Source organism: Bos indicus, chromosome 4, assembly GCF_029378745.1.
Source record: "Bos indicus isolate NIAB-ARS_2022 breed Sahiwal x Tharparkar chromosome 4, NIAB-ARS_B.indTharparkar_mat_pri_1.0, whole genome shotgun sequence".
In the NCBI taxonomy this organism is placed as follows: domain Eukaryota; kingdom Metazoa; phylum Chordata; class Mammalia; order Artiodactyla; family Bovidae; genus Bos; species Bos indicus.
This window is the reverse complement of record NC_091763.1, coordinates 80,470,237-80,488,555: the sequence shown is the minus strand read 5'-3', so window position 1 is coordinate 80,488,555 and position 18,319 is coordinate 80,470,237. Positions and strand designations below refer to the sequence as shown.

General features: G+C 41.2%; 1 protein-coding gene across 4 annotated transcripts in view; it reads left to right on the top strand.

Annotated features, from left to right (window-relative positions):
* SUGCT (succinyl-CoA:glutarate-CoA transferase) overlaps positions 1 to 18,319 on the top strand; it is an 861,197-nt gene that overhangs the window by 760,632 nt on the left and 82,246 nt on the right. For 3 of the 4 annotated variants that reach the window (XM_070787292.1, XM_070787282.1, XM_070787281.1), the window contains one exon: positions 10,740 to 11,475. The exons of the other annotated variant lie outside the window; for it this stretch is intronic. In XM_070787292.1, coding sequence (XP_070643393.1) covers positions 10,740 to 10,903 — 164 coding nt within the window. In that variant the 3' untranslated portion in view covers positions 10,904 to 11,475. Of the gene's footprint in view, positions 1 to 10,739; positions 11,476 to 18,319 lie in introns of those variants that run through there. 4 annotated transcript variants of the gene reach the window in all.

The following is an 18,319-nucleotide window of genomic DNA, read 5'->3' as shown; positions in this document are numbered from 1 at the left end:
TACATTATGATGCTGTCGGATATAGTGAGTATGTACTTATCTGGTGACTTGGTAATCGTTCAGACTCCCTTAGCCTCCCTTTTGCTATCTGTAGGAAAAGGAAAACATATTTGTCTCCCTACCTATTTATTTGAAAAGTGCTTATTATGTCCCATGTGCTTAAAAAAAGTTTCCTTCCGTGTAGCACAGGGAACTCTGCTCGGTGTTCTATAATAACCTAAATGGGAAATGAATTTGAAAAAGAATAGCTACGTGTACATGTGTGACTAATTCACTTTGTTGTACACCTGAACCTAACATAACATTGTTAATCAACTATACTCCAATATAAAATAAAAATTACAAAAAGAATTAGTATTTGAAAACAAAACTCTCCTTAATTAAAATGAAGAATAGAACTTTTTTTTTTTTTTTTAAAAAAGAGTTCCTCCCTTTTCCTTTAAATAATCTTATCCTTGATTGTTAAAGAGTTTTAAAAGTTAAAACTTTTGTCCCCAGCTTGCTGTCATGAATCTGAAATGAAGTTCACCTGTTCATGTCCTGGGACATTTGGGACTGAAATGAACTGGAGACAAGGCCCCTAGCTGAGGAATCTGGGGTGCTGAGGTCAGCACTGCAGCATAGAAGGAGAGGCAACAGCAGCAGGTGGTGTGTGCTGAGGGCTTACTGTGTGCCTGATCCTGTTCTAAGAAGCTTTAAAATCCTCACAACTGTAGATGGTAGGGACCATTATCACCCCCATTTCACAGAGAAGCATTGAGGCACAGGTGATGAATTACCCAAGGAGACTAACTCAGTTCATGACAGAACAAGGATGTCAACCTAGACCCTCTGGCTCCCTAGCCTCACTCTTAACCTCCCTACTGTGTCACTCCTCAAAAACAATGATTATGAAGTCAGCACAGCTGTAAGTGTGTCTGCTGTGTGCCCTTTACACATTTCATAACCTCTCTGAGCTCCATGTGCCTTTTCTGTGATATAAGGATAAAAGGCAGTAATAAATGCAAAAAAAAAAAAAACAAAAAAAAACAGCCAAAAAACCCTATCTAAGGTTATTGTGAGGATACCATGTAGATAACAAATATAGCCCCAGGCCTGGCATACAGAAAGTTCTCACTGAGTAGAGGCTGTGGATGTCAGATGTCATCATGTATGACTAGAACCTGGGGCAGATTCCTCCTCTTCTAACTCTGCATTTTCTCAGCCTCTGGCTGGTTTATCGGTTCAGCCTCCCAGGAAGGGGCAGAAGTTGAGGTCAAAGGCATTGTCACTTTCCTAGAATCAGATATACTGTCCATGAGGACCAAGGGCGGTTCACACACAGTCCTCATGGAGAGGTGGGTCTAACCCATAAGCTGTGCCATCCAGTCCCCTTCCTGGTAAGGGCTTTGACCTCCAATTATTAGAGTAAGTAGACTCCTCACAAGGACAGCACTTGGGGTTCCAGGTTTGGTACCACTGATGTTCTGGAGACTGCTGCAGTGTGCATTTTTCCTGAGCATTTTTCAGTTTGATTGCCTTTATAAATGCAGAGGAAAAACATCCACACCTTCATTAATCCCTACATGGCTTTGACTCAGTCTCAGAGAGCTCTGCATTTCATTCTCTGCCTCTTTCTGTGGGGCACAGAGTCCACATTTCTTTTAAAAGTACAACTGCCCTAATTCCTACTCTCAGGTCAATGGAGATGTGACTGTTTAAGGCCAAGAATTCCTCATTGCAAGAAATGCATTTATCTCCAAACTTATGAACTATACAGGTTAATTTTTCATTCATTTTATTTGTTTCCTTTGGACATAAAACATTTTGATGCAATAGATTTTTGATATAGAACTTAGATAGTAGAAAAGCCTGCCTAAACAACTGATTGAAACTCTCAGCATCAGAGAGGTTGGAATGAATACAACTGCCTTGGAAATATATTGCTTTGAAATGAAGACACTTAGAAGGAAATGACCTCTAAATTTACATATCCTGGCCCAAATTATTCCCTGAATTCCAGACTTGCATAGCTAAAGGCTTCTCTCCTTGGATACCTCATTGGCATCTCAAACAGCATTTTCAATGCACTTCCCTCCTGGCTAAGTGAGTAAAGAACCCTCCTGTAATGCAGGAGATGCAGGCAAAGCAGGTTCTATCCCTGGTCAGGAAGATTCCCCTGGAGTAGGAAATGGACTTGTATAGCTAAAGGCTTCTCTCCTTGGATATCTCATTGGCATCTCAAACAGCATTTTCAAAAACAAATTTGACTTCTGAGACTTCCCTGGCTGCCTGGTCCAGTGGTTAAGACTCTGCCTTCCAATGCAGCAGGTGCAGGTTCAATCCCTGCTCAGGGAACTAAGATCACACATGCCTCAGTGGGCAGCCAAAAAAAAAAAGGGGGGGGGGTTGTGGGAAGGAATGAAAAAATGAATTTGACTTCTGCTTCTAACCAGCTTTGTCCATGAATCCATTCAGCCTTTCTCATCAGGTAAATGGCCCACCAGTTATTCAATTCAGAAACAGGAGTTTTCCTTTGATCTTTCTCCCTCCCCAGCTACCTTGGGTCTTGCACTTCATCAGCAAGCCCTCTCATTCTATCAGGAGAAAAGCTCTCAAATACATTCACTTTTTTCAAATTCTGTAGGCACCACCCTAGTGTAGGCCACCGCCATCTCCTCCAATATCCCCAGAACAGCCTCCAAGCTCATTTTAGTGCTCTCTCTGCCCAGCTACGGGAATACTGAAGTCTTGTCACTGCTCTGCTTAAAGCCCCAGTGGCTTCCCAGTGAACTCAGAATAAGATTCACTTTACTACCATAGCCTGTAAATCCCTGTGCCTCTTTTTCCAATTTCATCTAGAAATTACCAGATAATATTCTAACCACACTGCAACTTTTTTCAATTCTTAGACATCAAGCCTGTTCTCACTGCCTGGAGTCTTCTTTCTTTTAATGTTAATAGCTTTTGTTTTAATATTAATAGCTCAGCTTTGGGACTTCTCTGGTGATCCAGTGGTTAAAACTTTGCCTTCCAATGCAGGGGATGTGGGTTCAATCTCTGGTCTGGAAACTAAGGGCAACATGCCACGGAACAACTAAGCCCATGTGCTGCAAGTAAGACTCAGCACAGCCAAATAGATAAATAAAATAAATATTTAAAAAGAAGAAGAAGAAGAAACATAGATAGTAAACTTAATCTTTGGCAGTTTGAAAATACCTTCATATTTGATTAACCATTTGACTAGGTATACAATTCTAGGTTTGGGGCTTCCCAAGTGGCTCTCATGGTAGAGAACCCGCCTGCCAATCCAGGAGACTAAGAGACACTGGTTTAATCCCTGGGTCAGGAAGATCCCCTGGAGGAGGGCATGGCAACCCACTCCAGTATTCTCTCCTGGAGAATCTCATTGGCAGAGGAGCCTGGCGGGCTACAGTTCGCAAAGAGGTAGACATAACTGAAGTAGCTTAGCATGCACACACACACAATTCTAGGTTTAACATCATTCCCATTTAGAAATTTGAAAGCGAACTTTACCTTCTTCTAGTTTTTAGTAGAAATTAGTGAGAGCAGTATATATTGCAACATTTGATCTTTCAGCTTTTGTCCTACTTCTATTCTAAGATCTGTCTCTCTGTTAACCATTGATTTTTAAGAAAAGAGGCTTGGAAATTCGATGGCTGTCAAGTGGTTAAGACTTGGCGCTTTCACTGCCAAGAGTTTCGGTTTGGTCCCTGATTGAGGAACTAAGATCCCACAGCTGCCTATAGTGTGGTCAAAAATTTAAAAAAATAAATAAATTTAAAAAAATTTAAAGAGTCTAAAAAGACTCTTGGGAAGGTGAAATGGACCAGTTGGCATCCGCTTCCTGTCAGTGTCCTTGTAGAATATCCTGTGCTTCAGCTTTCTTGACCTCTTTGCCCATCGACATGATCCCATTGGTGTCATTCTTAAATTTGTTGAAATATCTCATACAATAGTGATGCTCCCTCCCATCCTTTTCACTCATATAAAATTTTATGTTTGTTTGCTTAACTTCTATACCTTTACTTCAGTGGTTTATCAGGGGAGAGTGAAGGCAATATATATATTCAAAGTCCCAAAATACACCACTTGAAATTATGGTCATTTACCATCATTTAGATGTACTGTAATTTATTTGACCAGTGCAAAAGGAAATGGCAACCTACTTACTCCAGTATTCTTGCCTGGAGAATCCCATGGACAGAGGAGTCTGGCAGGCTGAAGTTCATAGGGTCACACAGAGTCAGACACTACTGAAGTGACTTAGCATGCACACGTGCCCAAGTTTGGAGCATATTTTCCTAATTTTATCAATATTACAACTATTTGACCTCTTTATCTGGAAGGAAGGAGTTTGGGATAGACCTATGAGGATAGTACATGAGAGAATGATTGCTAAACACCTGCTCCTAATAAGGTACACTTTGGAAGCTAAGAACAGATGAAAAAGTTTCTTTCTTTCTTTTCTTTTAAATACAGAATCCCACACAAAAAGGAGTATTGAATATTAGATTTAGAAATTTGTATAGACCCTTGCCTATCACATTTGTCGACGTTCTTGATTATATCCATAGAGGAAAAAATTTTTTTATTAAAGCAGGATTTCTCCATTCAAGTATGTGAATACTTAAAACTCTTGATATCAGGTTGAAAATTTTCCATCCAGAAGGATTGTACCATTTTCCACTCCCTCTGGTCACAGACTTCTTAAACATATACTGTGATATCTATAAGATTCACTAGTTTTGTAAACAAAGTTGTATCTCATCCTCTCCATACTCTGATTATTACTGATGTTGAGTATTACCCACATTATATTCCCCAAATGTTCAAACCAATCCTGCATAGGTATTGCCAACCTCATTTTAGAAATCTATGGACTGAGACTCAGGAACTTTTAAGAATTCTCAGGATCACACAGCTTTCAAGTGTTTGAAAGCATATGCGAATGTAGACGTTGCTTTGCCAAAAAGTAATTTAAGAACATGTGACTTATCTGCTCATCTTTTTTTTAAACGGAAAATCAGATTATTCATTCTTTCTGGACCTTAGATATAAATAATTATGTCAAACATGTTCTACTTCTTGAAACAAATACATTTGAAGAATATATTTTGTGCAGAGCCTAGACTGAGGAATGTCCCAGGTATATAGGATCATTGCACAGGGTTGAAAGAACAGATTTCAATTGACTCAGGGAAATTTCGCTGTCTTTGGGATCTGAATATATCACTTTATTTGTCCTGTTTCACATAGAGATGTATATTTTAAGATGTATATTTTAATGTAAATTTTTGTTTTTTCATAAACTACATGGCCAAGCAAAACAGCAGCCCCCCCTGTCCCCCTTATCCATGGGTTCACTTTCCAAGGTTTCAGTTAGTGTGGTCAACCATGGTCTGAAAATATTAGAAAATTCTAGAAATAAATAATTTATACATTTTCAGTTGTGTGCTGTTCTGAGAAGAGTGATGAAATCTCCTGTCATCCCCTCTGTCTCTTGGATTGCCTCTTTGTCCAGCGTATTCGTTCGTTAGGCACTTAGTAGCCATCTAGTTTATCAGATGGATTGTCTATCAGTGTCAAAGTGACTCTTCTTTTACCTTGTAATGACACCAAAGCACAAGAGTAGTGATGCTGGCCATGTAGGTATGCCAGAGAGAAGTCGTAAAGACGTCTTTTGAGTGAGAAGGTGAAAGTTCTCAGCTTATTAAGGAAAGAAGAATTAACTGTGTGCTGAGCCTGCTGAAACCTATAGTAAGAGCAAATCTTCTATCTGTGAAACTGTGAAGGAAAAAGAAATTCTTACTAGTTTTGCTGTGACACTTCAGTCCACAAAAGTTAAGGCCACAGTGCATCATAGATGCTTAGTTAAGTTGGAAAAGACATCAAATATTCATAGTAAGATATTTTGGAAGAGACCTTATTACAGTATATTGTTGTCATGTCATGTTCTGTGTTAGTAGTAGTTATAGTGGTTCACTTACTGTGCTTCATTTATGAAATAAACTTTGTCATAGGGATATATGGATAAGAAAAAACACTATACATAGGGTTCAGCGTCATCTGTGGCTTTAAGGATCCAAGTGGGGTCTTGGAAAGTATCCCCTGCAGATAAGGGGGTGCTACTGTGTTTAAGGAATTTTTAAGAAATTGCAATTTGAAAACTGCCAGTACAGTTCAGGTAACTATACCATACTTTGATATTATTACATGGACAAGTCTCAGCTTCAGAATCTTTCTAAAATCAATCATATGCAAAATACCTGGTTTCTGAAGGGGCATATGGAAAAGTATATACAATTTCGTCAACTGCGATATGGCTTACTTAGTAACATATATTTGTTTAAAGAAGCCTAAGCTTTCCAAATATATCATATCCTCCAGGTGTCTTTATCCTAGCAAGTCTAAAAATTACCAAGTAATACCATCCCACCAACCTAAATTCTTTAAGATATTTTTGTGCAAGGTGTTACATGCCCTTCATCCTAAACTGGCAGCATAGTGTTCAGTGTGGATCTGGAAGCTCCCAGGGAAGGATAGGAGTGACACAAGTAATGGACACAAGTTGATCTGCCATTTCCTATGGCTGGACCTGAAAAATTCCCTCATAGCATCCTTGCTGGGAGGTAAAAATCCAAGTTCTAGGTGCCAATAGCACAATACTCCAAAGTAGATGAGTCTCAAAAACATAATAAGTGAAAGATGCAGACAGTAAAGGCCACATATTATAGGTTTCATTGATATGGAATATCCAGAATAATCCATAGAGACAGAAAGAAGTTAGAGGTTGCCAGGGGATGTGGAAAGGGGAGAACTGAGAGAAACTGCTTAAAGGATGAGGGTTTTAGTGGGAGCGATGGAAATATTTTGGAATTAGATAGAGGTGGTGGTTGCACAGCATTACAAATGTCATGGAACAGTTCACTTGAAAATAGTGGATCTTATGTGAATGTCACCTCAATTAATTCTTTTTTTTAAAACTAAGTCCAAGTTCCTGAACCTAACATACCTGGACTTGGAAATGGATACTTCCTAGCTGTGTGATGTTTGGCAAGTTTTCTCATGTCCTAACCTGGATCCTACCTTTAACCCTTTTACCTTAAATCTCCATCAGTATCCATACAGGATTGCCATGAGGGTTTATAGGAAGTGATGTGTGGCCTTTGGCACAGTGGCCAGCACAGCCCAAGTTCTTAGGAAACGGTAGTTACCACTGCTAATGCTCCTGCCACGGGGAGCAGTAGTGATAAATGGTAACCCTGCTTTATCCCAGATTCTTCAAGAGTCAAATGACTATTTCTCAGTTGATTGTTTTACTTCAGGTCATTTGCTGCTGCTGCTGCTAAGTAGCTTCAGCCGTGTCCAACTCTGTGCGACCCCATAGACGGCAGCCCACCAGGCTCCCCCGTCCCTGGGATTCTCCAGGCAAGAACACTGGAGTGGGTTGCCATTTCCTTCTCCAATGCATGAAAGTGAAAAGTGAAAGTGAAGTCGCTCAGTCGTATCCAACTCTTCGAGACCCCATAGACTGAAGCCTATCAGGCTCCTCCGCCCATGGGATTCCAGGCAGGAGTACCGGAGTGGGGTGCCATTGCCTTCTCCTGGTTAGGAAAAAAGCCACGTGACTTTGACTTCAGCCTGTATTTTTTGGCAGAGTCCTTTTGAAAGACAAATTTTAGATGAAAACTATGGTTAATGTCAAAATCGCACACATCCCTAAAACACTGGATTATCAGCTTTCTCAGAAGCATAGGTGACACCACCTCCCAATGTGTATGGTTCTTTCTTGAAAAGGGACCAACCCATGAAAGAAAACAGTTATGCACTGGAGCATTTGAAAGTAACCTGCCTCTTGAGAAATTTGTATGCAGATCAGGAAGAACAGTTAGAACTGGACATGGAACAACAGATTGGTTCCAAATAGGAAAAGGAGTCCATCAAGGCTGTATATTGTCACCCTGTTTATTTAACTTATATGCAGAGTACATCATGAGAAACGCTGGACTGGAAGAAACACAAGCTGGAATCAAGATTGCGGGGAGAAATATCAATAACCTCAGATACGCAGATGACACTACCCTTATGGCAGAAAGTGAAGAGGAACTCAAAAGCCTCTTGATGAAAGTGAAAGTGGAGAGTGAAAAAGTTGGCTTAAAGTGCAACATTCAGAAAACGAAGATCATGGCATCCGGTCCCATCACTTCATGGGAAATAGATGGGGAAACAGTGGAAACAGTGTCAGACTTTATTTTTCTGGGCTCCAAAATCACTGCAGATGGTGACTGCAGCCATGAAATTAAAAGACGCTTACTCCTTGTAAGGAAAGTTATGACCAACCTAGAAAGCATATTTAAAAGCAGAGACATTACTTTGCCAACAAAGGTTTGTCTAGTCAAGGCTATGGTTTTTCCTGTGGTCATGTATGGATGTGAGAGTTGGACTGTGAAGAAGGCTGAGCGCCGAAGAATTGATGCTTTTGAACTGTGGTGTTGGAGAAGACTCTTGAGAGTCCCTTGGACTGCAAGGAGATCCAACCAGTCCATTCTGAAGGAGATCAGCCCTGGGATTCCTTTGGAAGGAATGATGCTCAAGCTGAAACTCCAGTACTTTGGCCACCTCATGCAAAGAGTTGACTCATTGGAAAAGACTCTGATGCTGGGAGGGATTGAGGGCAGGAGGAGAAGGGGATGACAGAGGATGAGACGGCTGGATGGCATCACTGACTCAATGGACATGAGTCTCAGTGAACTCTGGGAGTTGGTGTTGGACAGGGAGGCCTGGTATGGGGTCGCAAAGAGTCGGGACACGACTGAGCAACTGATCTGATCTGATCTGATGAGGAGAAAAAAAGAAAAAAGAATTTCCCTGAGCTTCAGAGAAGGAAAGCTTTGGACATCAGTTGGAAATTGCCGTTTATCTGGTGTGGATGGTATGTGTGACCCAAATGTGCCACTTGACAGTTTTAGGAGGTCTGTGTCCTCTCTCCATCAACAAATGGCTTCCTCGCCATTATCTTTTCTGAATGGAATTCTCCTAGATCCTAAGGCACATTTCCGCTTTATGGACTGACATTATGTTACCCACATGTACTTGGGTTTTATCTGTTCTTCCTATGGGCTCCCAAATCCAGAGGAGACTGGAAAAATCTTTATGAGATGGAAACGTACTGTTCTGTAGTCTTCCTGTGACTCTCTAATTTGTTTTCCCGAAGGCTCATCAAGTGAGATGTAAAGGACAGCCAACATAAATATCATTTATTGAATGAGGCAGCAAAGGTAAAATCTGTTGAAACAGTATGTTCCTCAGTGTCCATCAAGCCTGTGCATGAAAGAGTGAGAAGATGAGGCTGCTAAGGTTCTGGAAAGTACATGGCCTTCAGTGTGAGATGGTTCAGGTGGATGAGGATTTGCATCTTGTTGCTCTTAGTTATTAGTTATGTGTGCATGTGTGCATGCTGTGATCAGTTGTGTCCACTTCTTTGTGATGTCATGAACTGTAGTCCATGAGGCTCCTCTGTCCATGGAATTTTCCAGGCAAGAATATTGGAGCAGGTTGCCATTTCCTTCTCCAGGGGATCTTCTTGACCCAGGGATCAAACACCATCTCTTGCATTTCCTGTATTGGCAAGCTGGTTCTTTACCAGCTGAGCCACTGGTGAAGTATATGACCTTGAACAAAACCTTAGCATTTTGGACTTTAGTGTCATTATGTGAAGAGTTAGGATGAAGGCCTTCCCTGGTAGTCCAGTGGTTAAGTCTCTAAGCTCCCACTGCAGAGGGCATGAGTTCGATCCCTGGTCAGGGAACTAAGATCCCACATGCTGCATGGTGGAGCCAAAAAGTTTGGGGAAAAAAATGAATGAGGATGATAAAATCCATTCCCAGCAGTTGTTGAAATCCTTGCTTTAGTTATCCTGTTTGTGGTGGCTCAGTGCTCAGCAAAGAGCTGAGAGTACATATCCATTTCCCACTGCACTGCAACTGTCAGACAAGGTGATGGGGTGGCTTTTGTCATCATAGTGGCTGGCAGGTTTTGTGCATTATGTGGATTTGGGGATGCTTACTTTGTGCTTTCTGTTCATTACATCATGTAAACCCTTTCATCAAGAATGTATGGTAAACATCATACCCGGTTTAGTTGTGGAACACGAAGCTCAGAGAAGTTATATAATTTGTCCAAGATAGCTCTTCTTGAAAGTGAAAGAGCTGATACCCAAACAGAAGTCTCTCTGACAAAGAAGCTTGCACCCGTAACCTCTTCTACCACCTAAATGCTTCACCCAGACTCTGGGTGAGGTCTAGTTGATCTGCAGTCTGTCGAACTAAATCTTGGAACGTTACACTGGATGCTGAGTGGTAAACACTTGGGTTACCTTCACCTGGGGTCAGATTTCCAGAGAGACACTATGTACCTGTGTCACTGTTCTCTGGGACCCAGAAAGTCAGTTCAGCTGAGTGACTTACCCCTGCAAGTCTTTGCAACGGGCCTGGCACACACCAGGCACATCCATGCAGCCCCCAGCATGGTGGATGACCACTGCACAGTTGTCTAAAGCGAAGTCAAGGGAAGCCACATGTGCAAATACATTTCTTTCCAAAATGATGGCCCATCTGCAAGGGTGTAACGGGCAGTGATATTCTTGGCATTCATTGCAAACACCCCAGGCTGCTCGGGTAATGAATTTCCGAGGGTTAGTCATTAACAGGCTTCCTGCTTTCCTCCCGCTCTGACAGGCCCAGCTGTGAGATACAGTAAGTTCAAGATGTCAGAGGCCAGGCCGCCTCCCCTTCTCGGGCAGCACACGACGCACATCCTGAAGGAGGTCCTCCGATACGATGACAGGGCCATCAGGGAGCTGCTCAGCACTGGAGTGGTGACCCAACATGAGGTTGAGTGACAAAGGAAAAATGCTTTTCTGCAAAACCACATCTGAATACGTTTTGCTAGCGAAGACAAAACAGCCTTTCTGGACCCTTCTCCCCAAATCTGGTGCCTGCCACTGAAGAGTTAGAGGAATTCCAGATTTCCTGCCTGGCGTCTCCAGAATGGCTCTGGTATCAGTGAATCTAGTGCTTTCTAAATGTACCCCACCTTTCATTCCTCACTGTTTTCCCCCAGATAATAGATTAATTGCAGATTTTTTTTTTTTTTTTTTGGTGAAGATTTTTTTTTTCTGGAAAAATGCATTCCTCATTCTAATTACATTAATAGCCTAAACGTTTGCCCCTCCAGCCCACGCAGGTCTGAAAAAGAGCAGATCTCTTGATGTTCTTTACTTGCACATAAAGTCCTCATTTAAACCTTTGTTAGGAAGTCAAAGCAATAAGCAGAATGACAGTCTCGGTGATTGATTTTAAACAGAATAACTTAATTTGAGCTCATGAACCCTTTGTTAATCTGTAATTTAAACCATGGAATTTGTTAATGTCCCTTATAAAACCGAACTTCATTCTCCCCTGTGGGGGTAAATATTTGCTTTATGTTGTGTTTCTTTGACTATTTCCTGAGACATGCAGAAAATCACCCCCATCAATGAATTTTGGGATGTGTAGGTATCTGCATGATACCTGAGTGAAGAGTGGTTCTTTTATTGGTACCTTATTTTGAGCCAAGTGCAAATGCAACACATTTTTAAATGAATGTCAGATGAGTATCTAGGTATTAAATAATGTCTGTGTGTGTATGCTCAGTCATATCCTACTCTTTGCAACCCCGTGAACAGTAGCCCACCAGGCTCCTCTGTCCATGGGGTTTTCCAGGCAAGAAAACTGGAGTGGATTCTCCAGGGGATCTTCCTGACATAGGGATTGAATTAACATCCCTTATGTATCCCGCATTGGCAAGCAGATTCTTTACCAACTGTACCACCTGGGAAGCCCCAAATAATGTCGAAATAATGACAAATAGGAAAATGAAAGGAAAATATTTCTTTATATTCTGAGTATCCACTGAGTAGAAGAATATAGCATGTCTTAGTATTAAGTATTTGCATTTAAGTATTTGTCAGTGAATTAGAAGTATAGAAACATTTCTGTCCAGAAGGTGGTAACTGATTTGCATCTATGTTCCAAGATGAATTGTCACTCAGATTGCCAGTCACTCAAGCTTGGGTACAGACCAAGGAATTAGATGACGTGTGAGCTATATCCTGATATGATGACAATTCTCTCTGTTAGGCACATATATCTTAAAGCCATGTCATTACATGCCAAATGGTCATTGAAAGTTAAATTACAGATGTTCATTTTTCAAATTGTGATTTAGAGCTAGTTTTCTTATTGTATTCTTTTTCATTGGAAGGATTTGAGCCATTTATCCATGCTGTAAGCCTCAGTGTGTTTCTAGAATTAAGAATTCCAGATAACTAGGACATTTGTCTGCTTACAAACCCTTATGGGATTTTATAGAATAATGCCTACTAATTCTAGAAACAGTTATTGTCTTCTCTGCTTTCCTCTTTGTGGACATCTTGTTCTGAAGAACTCCTGCTGTTATCCTACTAGTTAGAATTCCATCATGCAAGGGTAATTTGATACCTTCTGCAGTACTTTTCCCCCAATGGCTAATTCGTAGATAGATATTTGGAGACGTTCACTTCAGGCCAGACATCTAAATGAAATTCCTCCATGTATATACAATTAGTAATGAAAATGGTAAAAGGCTGGATGACAGAGATTTGGCAAAACCACATATCCTGAAAGATGTTTCTCCACCATTATTCCCCCAGTGATCCAAGTTGATGTCTTGAAATGCAAATTACTTGGTTCCTCAGCAGTAATCCTAAAGATCTGGGTCATCATATGTAGCAGGACATTGATCATTCAGAGAGGGTCACAAAATGCCTCAGAAACCTTAAAATCAAACAAAAATGTAGTCTTGGTCCACAGCAGAGTCACCATTGGAGACTATCTCCAGTGTAAATGTGTATGTAGCTGTTCAGATTTCTGCCTACACAACTCAAAATGATCCAGAAGAACTTTGAACCTGTTCATCCCTCAACAGATATTATTTACTCTACTGATTTAGTGAGAGAAATAATTTAGAATATATCTCAAATTTAGGTAGAGAATTAGTCCTGGAAGAAACATTGTGTTTGCTGAAATTTGTAACATGTCCCAGATCAAGTTATGCCTATAGACAATGTGTTGTTTTAACTATCAGGATGTATTGTACATTTCCAAAGCTGTACATATTGATACATTACCATATTCTCCCAGTTCTCTTTGTGTCAAGGCCTGGCTTCTGACAGGCTGATGTCTGAAGTTGTTCTTCAAATTTCTTAGCAACTCCCAGGTTTAATCATTATGGAATTGAGAGAGTATCCACGAGCAACTAAATTTCCTTTCCTTGATTTTTTTGCTTAAACTTCCTGCTGCCATGGTTTTCTGGTTAATAGAGCTTATTTTCCAGCTTGCAGTCTCATATGCTGAAGGTTTCCCCAGAAGAAGAGAAATGAGCATTGTTTTGTGGGACTCCTCTGGTTACTTGGTGTTCTTTCCATGTTCAATCCATCTACTAGGAGTTAGAAGCACAATCAAGATTAAAAAAAAAACAAAAACTACGGCAAAGGAGGTTTCACACAGGCTATTTCATACTACTAGTTCCTAGCTCGTTAGGCTATAACCTAGGTAACCCCACAGAGGGGGTGCTTTTGCATAAGACTTCAACACCCCTGTTTTCTGCCTTTTTCAGGGAAATTCACACCCACTAGTCTCTATTTCACCTGAATTTGATGTCTTACCACCAACTCTTTGGTCCCATGATATTGGTGTGTTGTCTACTTTTATGGGTGTGAGTGTTGCTTGTTACTCTTCCAACTGGCTCAAGGCTGCCTTCACGAACAGGAAACGTTCTCCAGGTCCTGGACCAACAGGCACTGAGAAAGAACATCACCAGAACTGAGCAGATTGGTCAGATCATCTGCGTCTGCTCTGATGGCTCATATGGCAAAGGAGACAGGTGGAAAAAAAGGCACGTTCCTCAACCTCCATTCCCTGACCCCGGGCTATTTGTTTTCAAACACATCCTCCAAGATTAAGAGATTCTTCTTGCATTCACTTCTCTTCGGGGGAGAATATCCACTGCCATGAGTCCCTAAATTCTTGAGTTTCTTCAGACACAATGTGCCGGGAAAAATGGCTATTCATTTTGAGAGTAGTATCAATGAGCCTTAGAAGGAGAGACTGTCAAGCTCATTTCTTCTCCCTCTCCATTTTGGAGTACGATCATTATTTTGCTAAAGAGGATGAGAAAGTTTGGGGGAAAAAGGTTCATAATTCTATTTCAAACATCTGTTGGAGAAAACAACAACAACAAAACATTTATTTATTTTTATAGCAATGACTTTTTATTGTATATTTGGGAGTGATACTGAGCTGGAAAGAATGAAGCTGGTTCTGAACTGCTTCTGAGAACCTAGCTTTTGCTAGTCTTACTAGTTTTTTATTGGAATGTAACTGCTTTACAAAGTTGTGTTAGTTTCTGCTGTACAACAACATGAAGCACCATATGTATACATATATGCCCTCCCTCTTGAGTGTCCCTCCCATCCCTACTCCCATTCCATCCCTCTAGGTCTTCACAGAACACTGAGCTGAGCTTTCTGTGTTATACAGCGGCTTCCTGCCTGCTATCTGTTTTACACACGGTAGTGGATATATGTCAATGCTACTCTCTCAGTTCATTGCCTCCTATGTGTCCATAAGTATCTATTTTAAATATAGCAGTGTGCACATGTCAATCCCAAACTCCCAATCTATCCCTCCCAGCCACTCTTCACTCCTGGTAACCATAAATTTGTTCTCTAAGACTGTGTGTCTGTTTCTGTTTAGTAAATAAGTTAATTTGTATCTTTTTTTTTCTTTTTTTTTTTAATAAGAGGCTGTGGTGGGCAGGATAATGGCTCATCAAAGAAGCCCATGTCCTAATCCCCAGAACCCGTGGATATGTTACATTCCATGGCAAAAGGGAATTATGATTGCTGATCAGCTGACCTTAGAATAAGGAGTTTATCCTGGATTGCCCTGGGGGGCCCAACATAATCACCAGGCCTTTAAGTGTGGAAGAGACAGTGTCAGAGTGATGGGATGTGAGAAAGACTTTCCCGATTATTGAAGGATTTGAAAATGAAAATGAATGAGGGCTGTAGGCATTTTCTAGAAGATGAAGAATGCAGGAAAATTGGACTCTCCCTTAGAGCCCCTGGAAAGAATGTAGTCTTGCTTGACTTTAGCCCAGTGAGACCCATTTTGGACTCATTTTGGACTTCCGATCTCCAGAACTGTAAGGTAATGAATTTGTTTTGTTTTAAGCCACGGCATTTGTGATATATTGTTATAGCACCAATAGAACACAAATACAGAGGCTGTTCTTCCTTAGTTTAAAAGTCTAAAGCAACAGGAAAATCACTGTCTTGCAAAGTGACTAATTGACACCTCCCTGTAGTTCCATTTTTTTCTTCTCTTTTTTATCCCTACTTCCTTTTTGACTTTTCATTTTCTCCCCCATCCTTTCCCTGTGGCCATGTTTATTTCCTCCCTGTCCTTTTATCTCCTTTCCTTTCTTCCTCCTCTTTTTGTCCATGTTGTGTAGGTGTGGACTCCAAAAGCTGCCACTGACCTCAAGAAAAATACGACTTGCTCAGTGATCTGGAAGCTAACTAGTAGTAATTCTGGCCATGACTTCAGCTTCACATGCAATTTTGGCTTAATCTCTGGGTGGGGTGAGCCCTAAATAACTGGCTGCCTCTTTTTCTCCCTCAAAACTCAGGGAAAGAAATGAAGGGGTGTTCCAGGTGTCATCCCAGGCTGGAGCAGAGCCTTCAGGCTTACCTGTCGCACGCCCTCACTGCTAAGAAAAGGCACCAATAAAGTGGAATAGAGAGCAGAGCCTAGACTCTGTGACAGTGAGGTCTTGCTGTTGTGATGGACCTTCCGTCAGAGAAAGGGGAGGGAGGGCTTGATGGTCGAGAGTTTTGTTCCAGCACTTGGCCTTGCCCTGTGTTTCTTGCTTTTTCTTGGAGAAGTCAAGGCTACCAGCCTTCATAGGAGATTAGTATTTTGCTCTTAGTAATTGCAGTCAAATGGCCTCCAGAAGAGTGGTACATTGGGACATCCCTGATGGTCCAGTGGCTGAGATTTTGTGCTCCCAATATAGGGGGCCCAGGTTCAATCCCTGGCCAGAGAACTAGATCCCAAAGACTGTGACTAAAGATCTTGCATGCAACGAAGTCCACGGGAAGCCAAATAAATAAGTAACAGAGTAAAAAGAAGAGTAGTACCTTCTCCTCTGCCTTGGTTTTGCCATCTGTCAAACAGAACACAAAGATCCTCACAACTCCCTTCGCTTTCTCCTTTCAAGAAGATGAAAAACATTCAGACACATCGGGTCTTTTCTCTCCCCATCCCTTTCTTTGCAAATGAACCCCATGTCAGTCTGTTCAGTTCACACTGGTTTCTTTGTCTCCTGACCACAGAGGTTGGAGGAGTACTTCCTGCTGCTCGTCTACATCTGCATCCTTTCCTCTGGCCCAGAACTTACGCACAAATGCTCCACCCGTGAAGCAAGACACTCAGCTTCAGAACACACAGCCGAGATGCTGAGAGGAGAGGAACTAATGTTAAATGACCACAGGGAAATATCTTTCTTTCTACCCCTTTACCTCTTGGAGAACGCTAAAGAAAAATTTGGAATTCCAAAGCGTCTCTTGGTAGGAGACATGGCAACACATATTCGTCCCAATAGATCTGGATTTATGCTTTGAGATTTTACAAAGAACTTCCAAGCTGTTCTTGACTGAAGCTTTGAAATATACTACAAATGAACATCCATATATTCTTTCTTTGCAGAAGGTCAAGAAAATCATAGCACCCATTTTAGAAGGACTGTTAAAGATTTACTATTTCAGGGGATAGAAAATAAACTATTTCCAGTATTGTTATAGATAGCCAAACACGCTTGCAAATGGCATTGACACAGATGAGGAGGCAGAACAGAAATACAATGACCTACAGGTCACCTCTGGAAGAAGTGTCCAGTGAACAGGACCCTGCATCTTCTCAGCCTGATTTGCTGAACTGTGCAGATGGAAAAATACGACAGAGTTAGAAATATCCAGTTAGTAGAATTTCCTTTTCTGGGCCTATGTTTCCCATCTTTTTTTTTTTTTTTAATTCACTAGAGTACAGATGCTTTACAATGTTGTGTTAGTTTCTGCTGTACAGCTGAGTGAACCAGCTTTATGTATACATATATCCCCTCTTTGTCGAATTTCCTTCCCATTTAGGTCACCACAGAGCACTGAGTAGAGTTCCCTGTGCTATACAGTAGGTTTTCATTAGTTATCTATTTTAGACATAGTATCAATAGTGTATATATGTCAATCCTAATCTCCCAATTCATCCCACCACTGCTTCCCCACCTTGATGTCCATACCTTTGTTTTCTATGTCTGTGCCTCTGTTTCCTATCTTCTGAATCCCGAACATGTGTTTGGTTCTCCAACTTTGCTTTGAGTGAAAACCTAAGTGAAAGGGTATGCCCAGCATGTGAGCAGAGGTGGTGCTCAGGCCTTGATAAGCGACTCACTTAGCTGAAGTCACCGACAAAACCCCACAGAGATGACATGATCAAAACTCTTCCTTTTGTGTAGCTATACTCGTATGACCCAGGTGACATGAGGTGAAATGAGTAGCTTGGTAAGCCTCTGTGTGGGTACATTTCTGGGGGAAGGTTTTTTGAACTTGGGAGAATGAACAGTCAGAGCTAGAACAGGCCTGGCTGGGGGAGGAAGAAGATTCTGCTGGTAGTCAGACTTAGTACCTTTCATTTCCTGAGCACAGTGGAAGTAGATTTTCTCTACTCATCCCATGAAATAAGAGCTCTTATTATATTCCCTCTCCCTTTCTTTCAGGATGCATAATAGATATAGTTCAACAATGGTGGCAGATCTTCTCATGAGTTTTATGACTGGGGTTAGATTTGATGCTTTATAATAATAATACCACCAGCAACAGTATCTGTTAAAGTCTTTATGTATAAAGCACTGTCCTGGGACTTCCCTGGTCATCCAGTGGTTTAGACTCCATGCTTCCACTGTAGGGAGCACAGGTTCGATCCACGATTAGGAGTCTAAGTAAGATCCCACATACCTCACAGCATGATCAAAAGGGAAAAATAAATTAATAAATAAAGCACTGTCCTAATCAATATATTGTACTAACACGATGTGCCTAGGAAAGCCTTAAGGCTACTGCCTGAAGAGAGTAGCAATGGATACACACACACTTCATGTCACAATGGACACACTCACACCG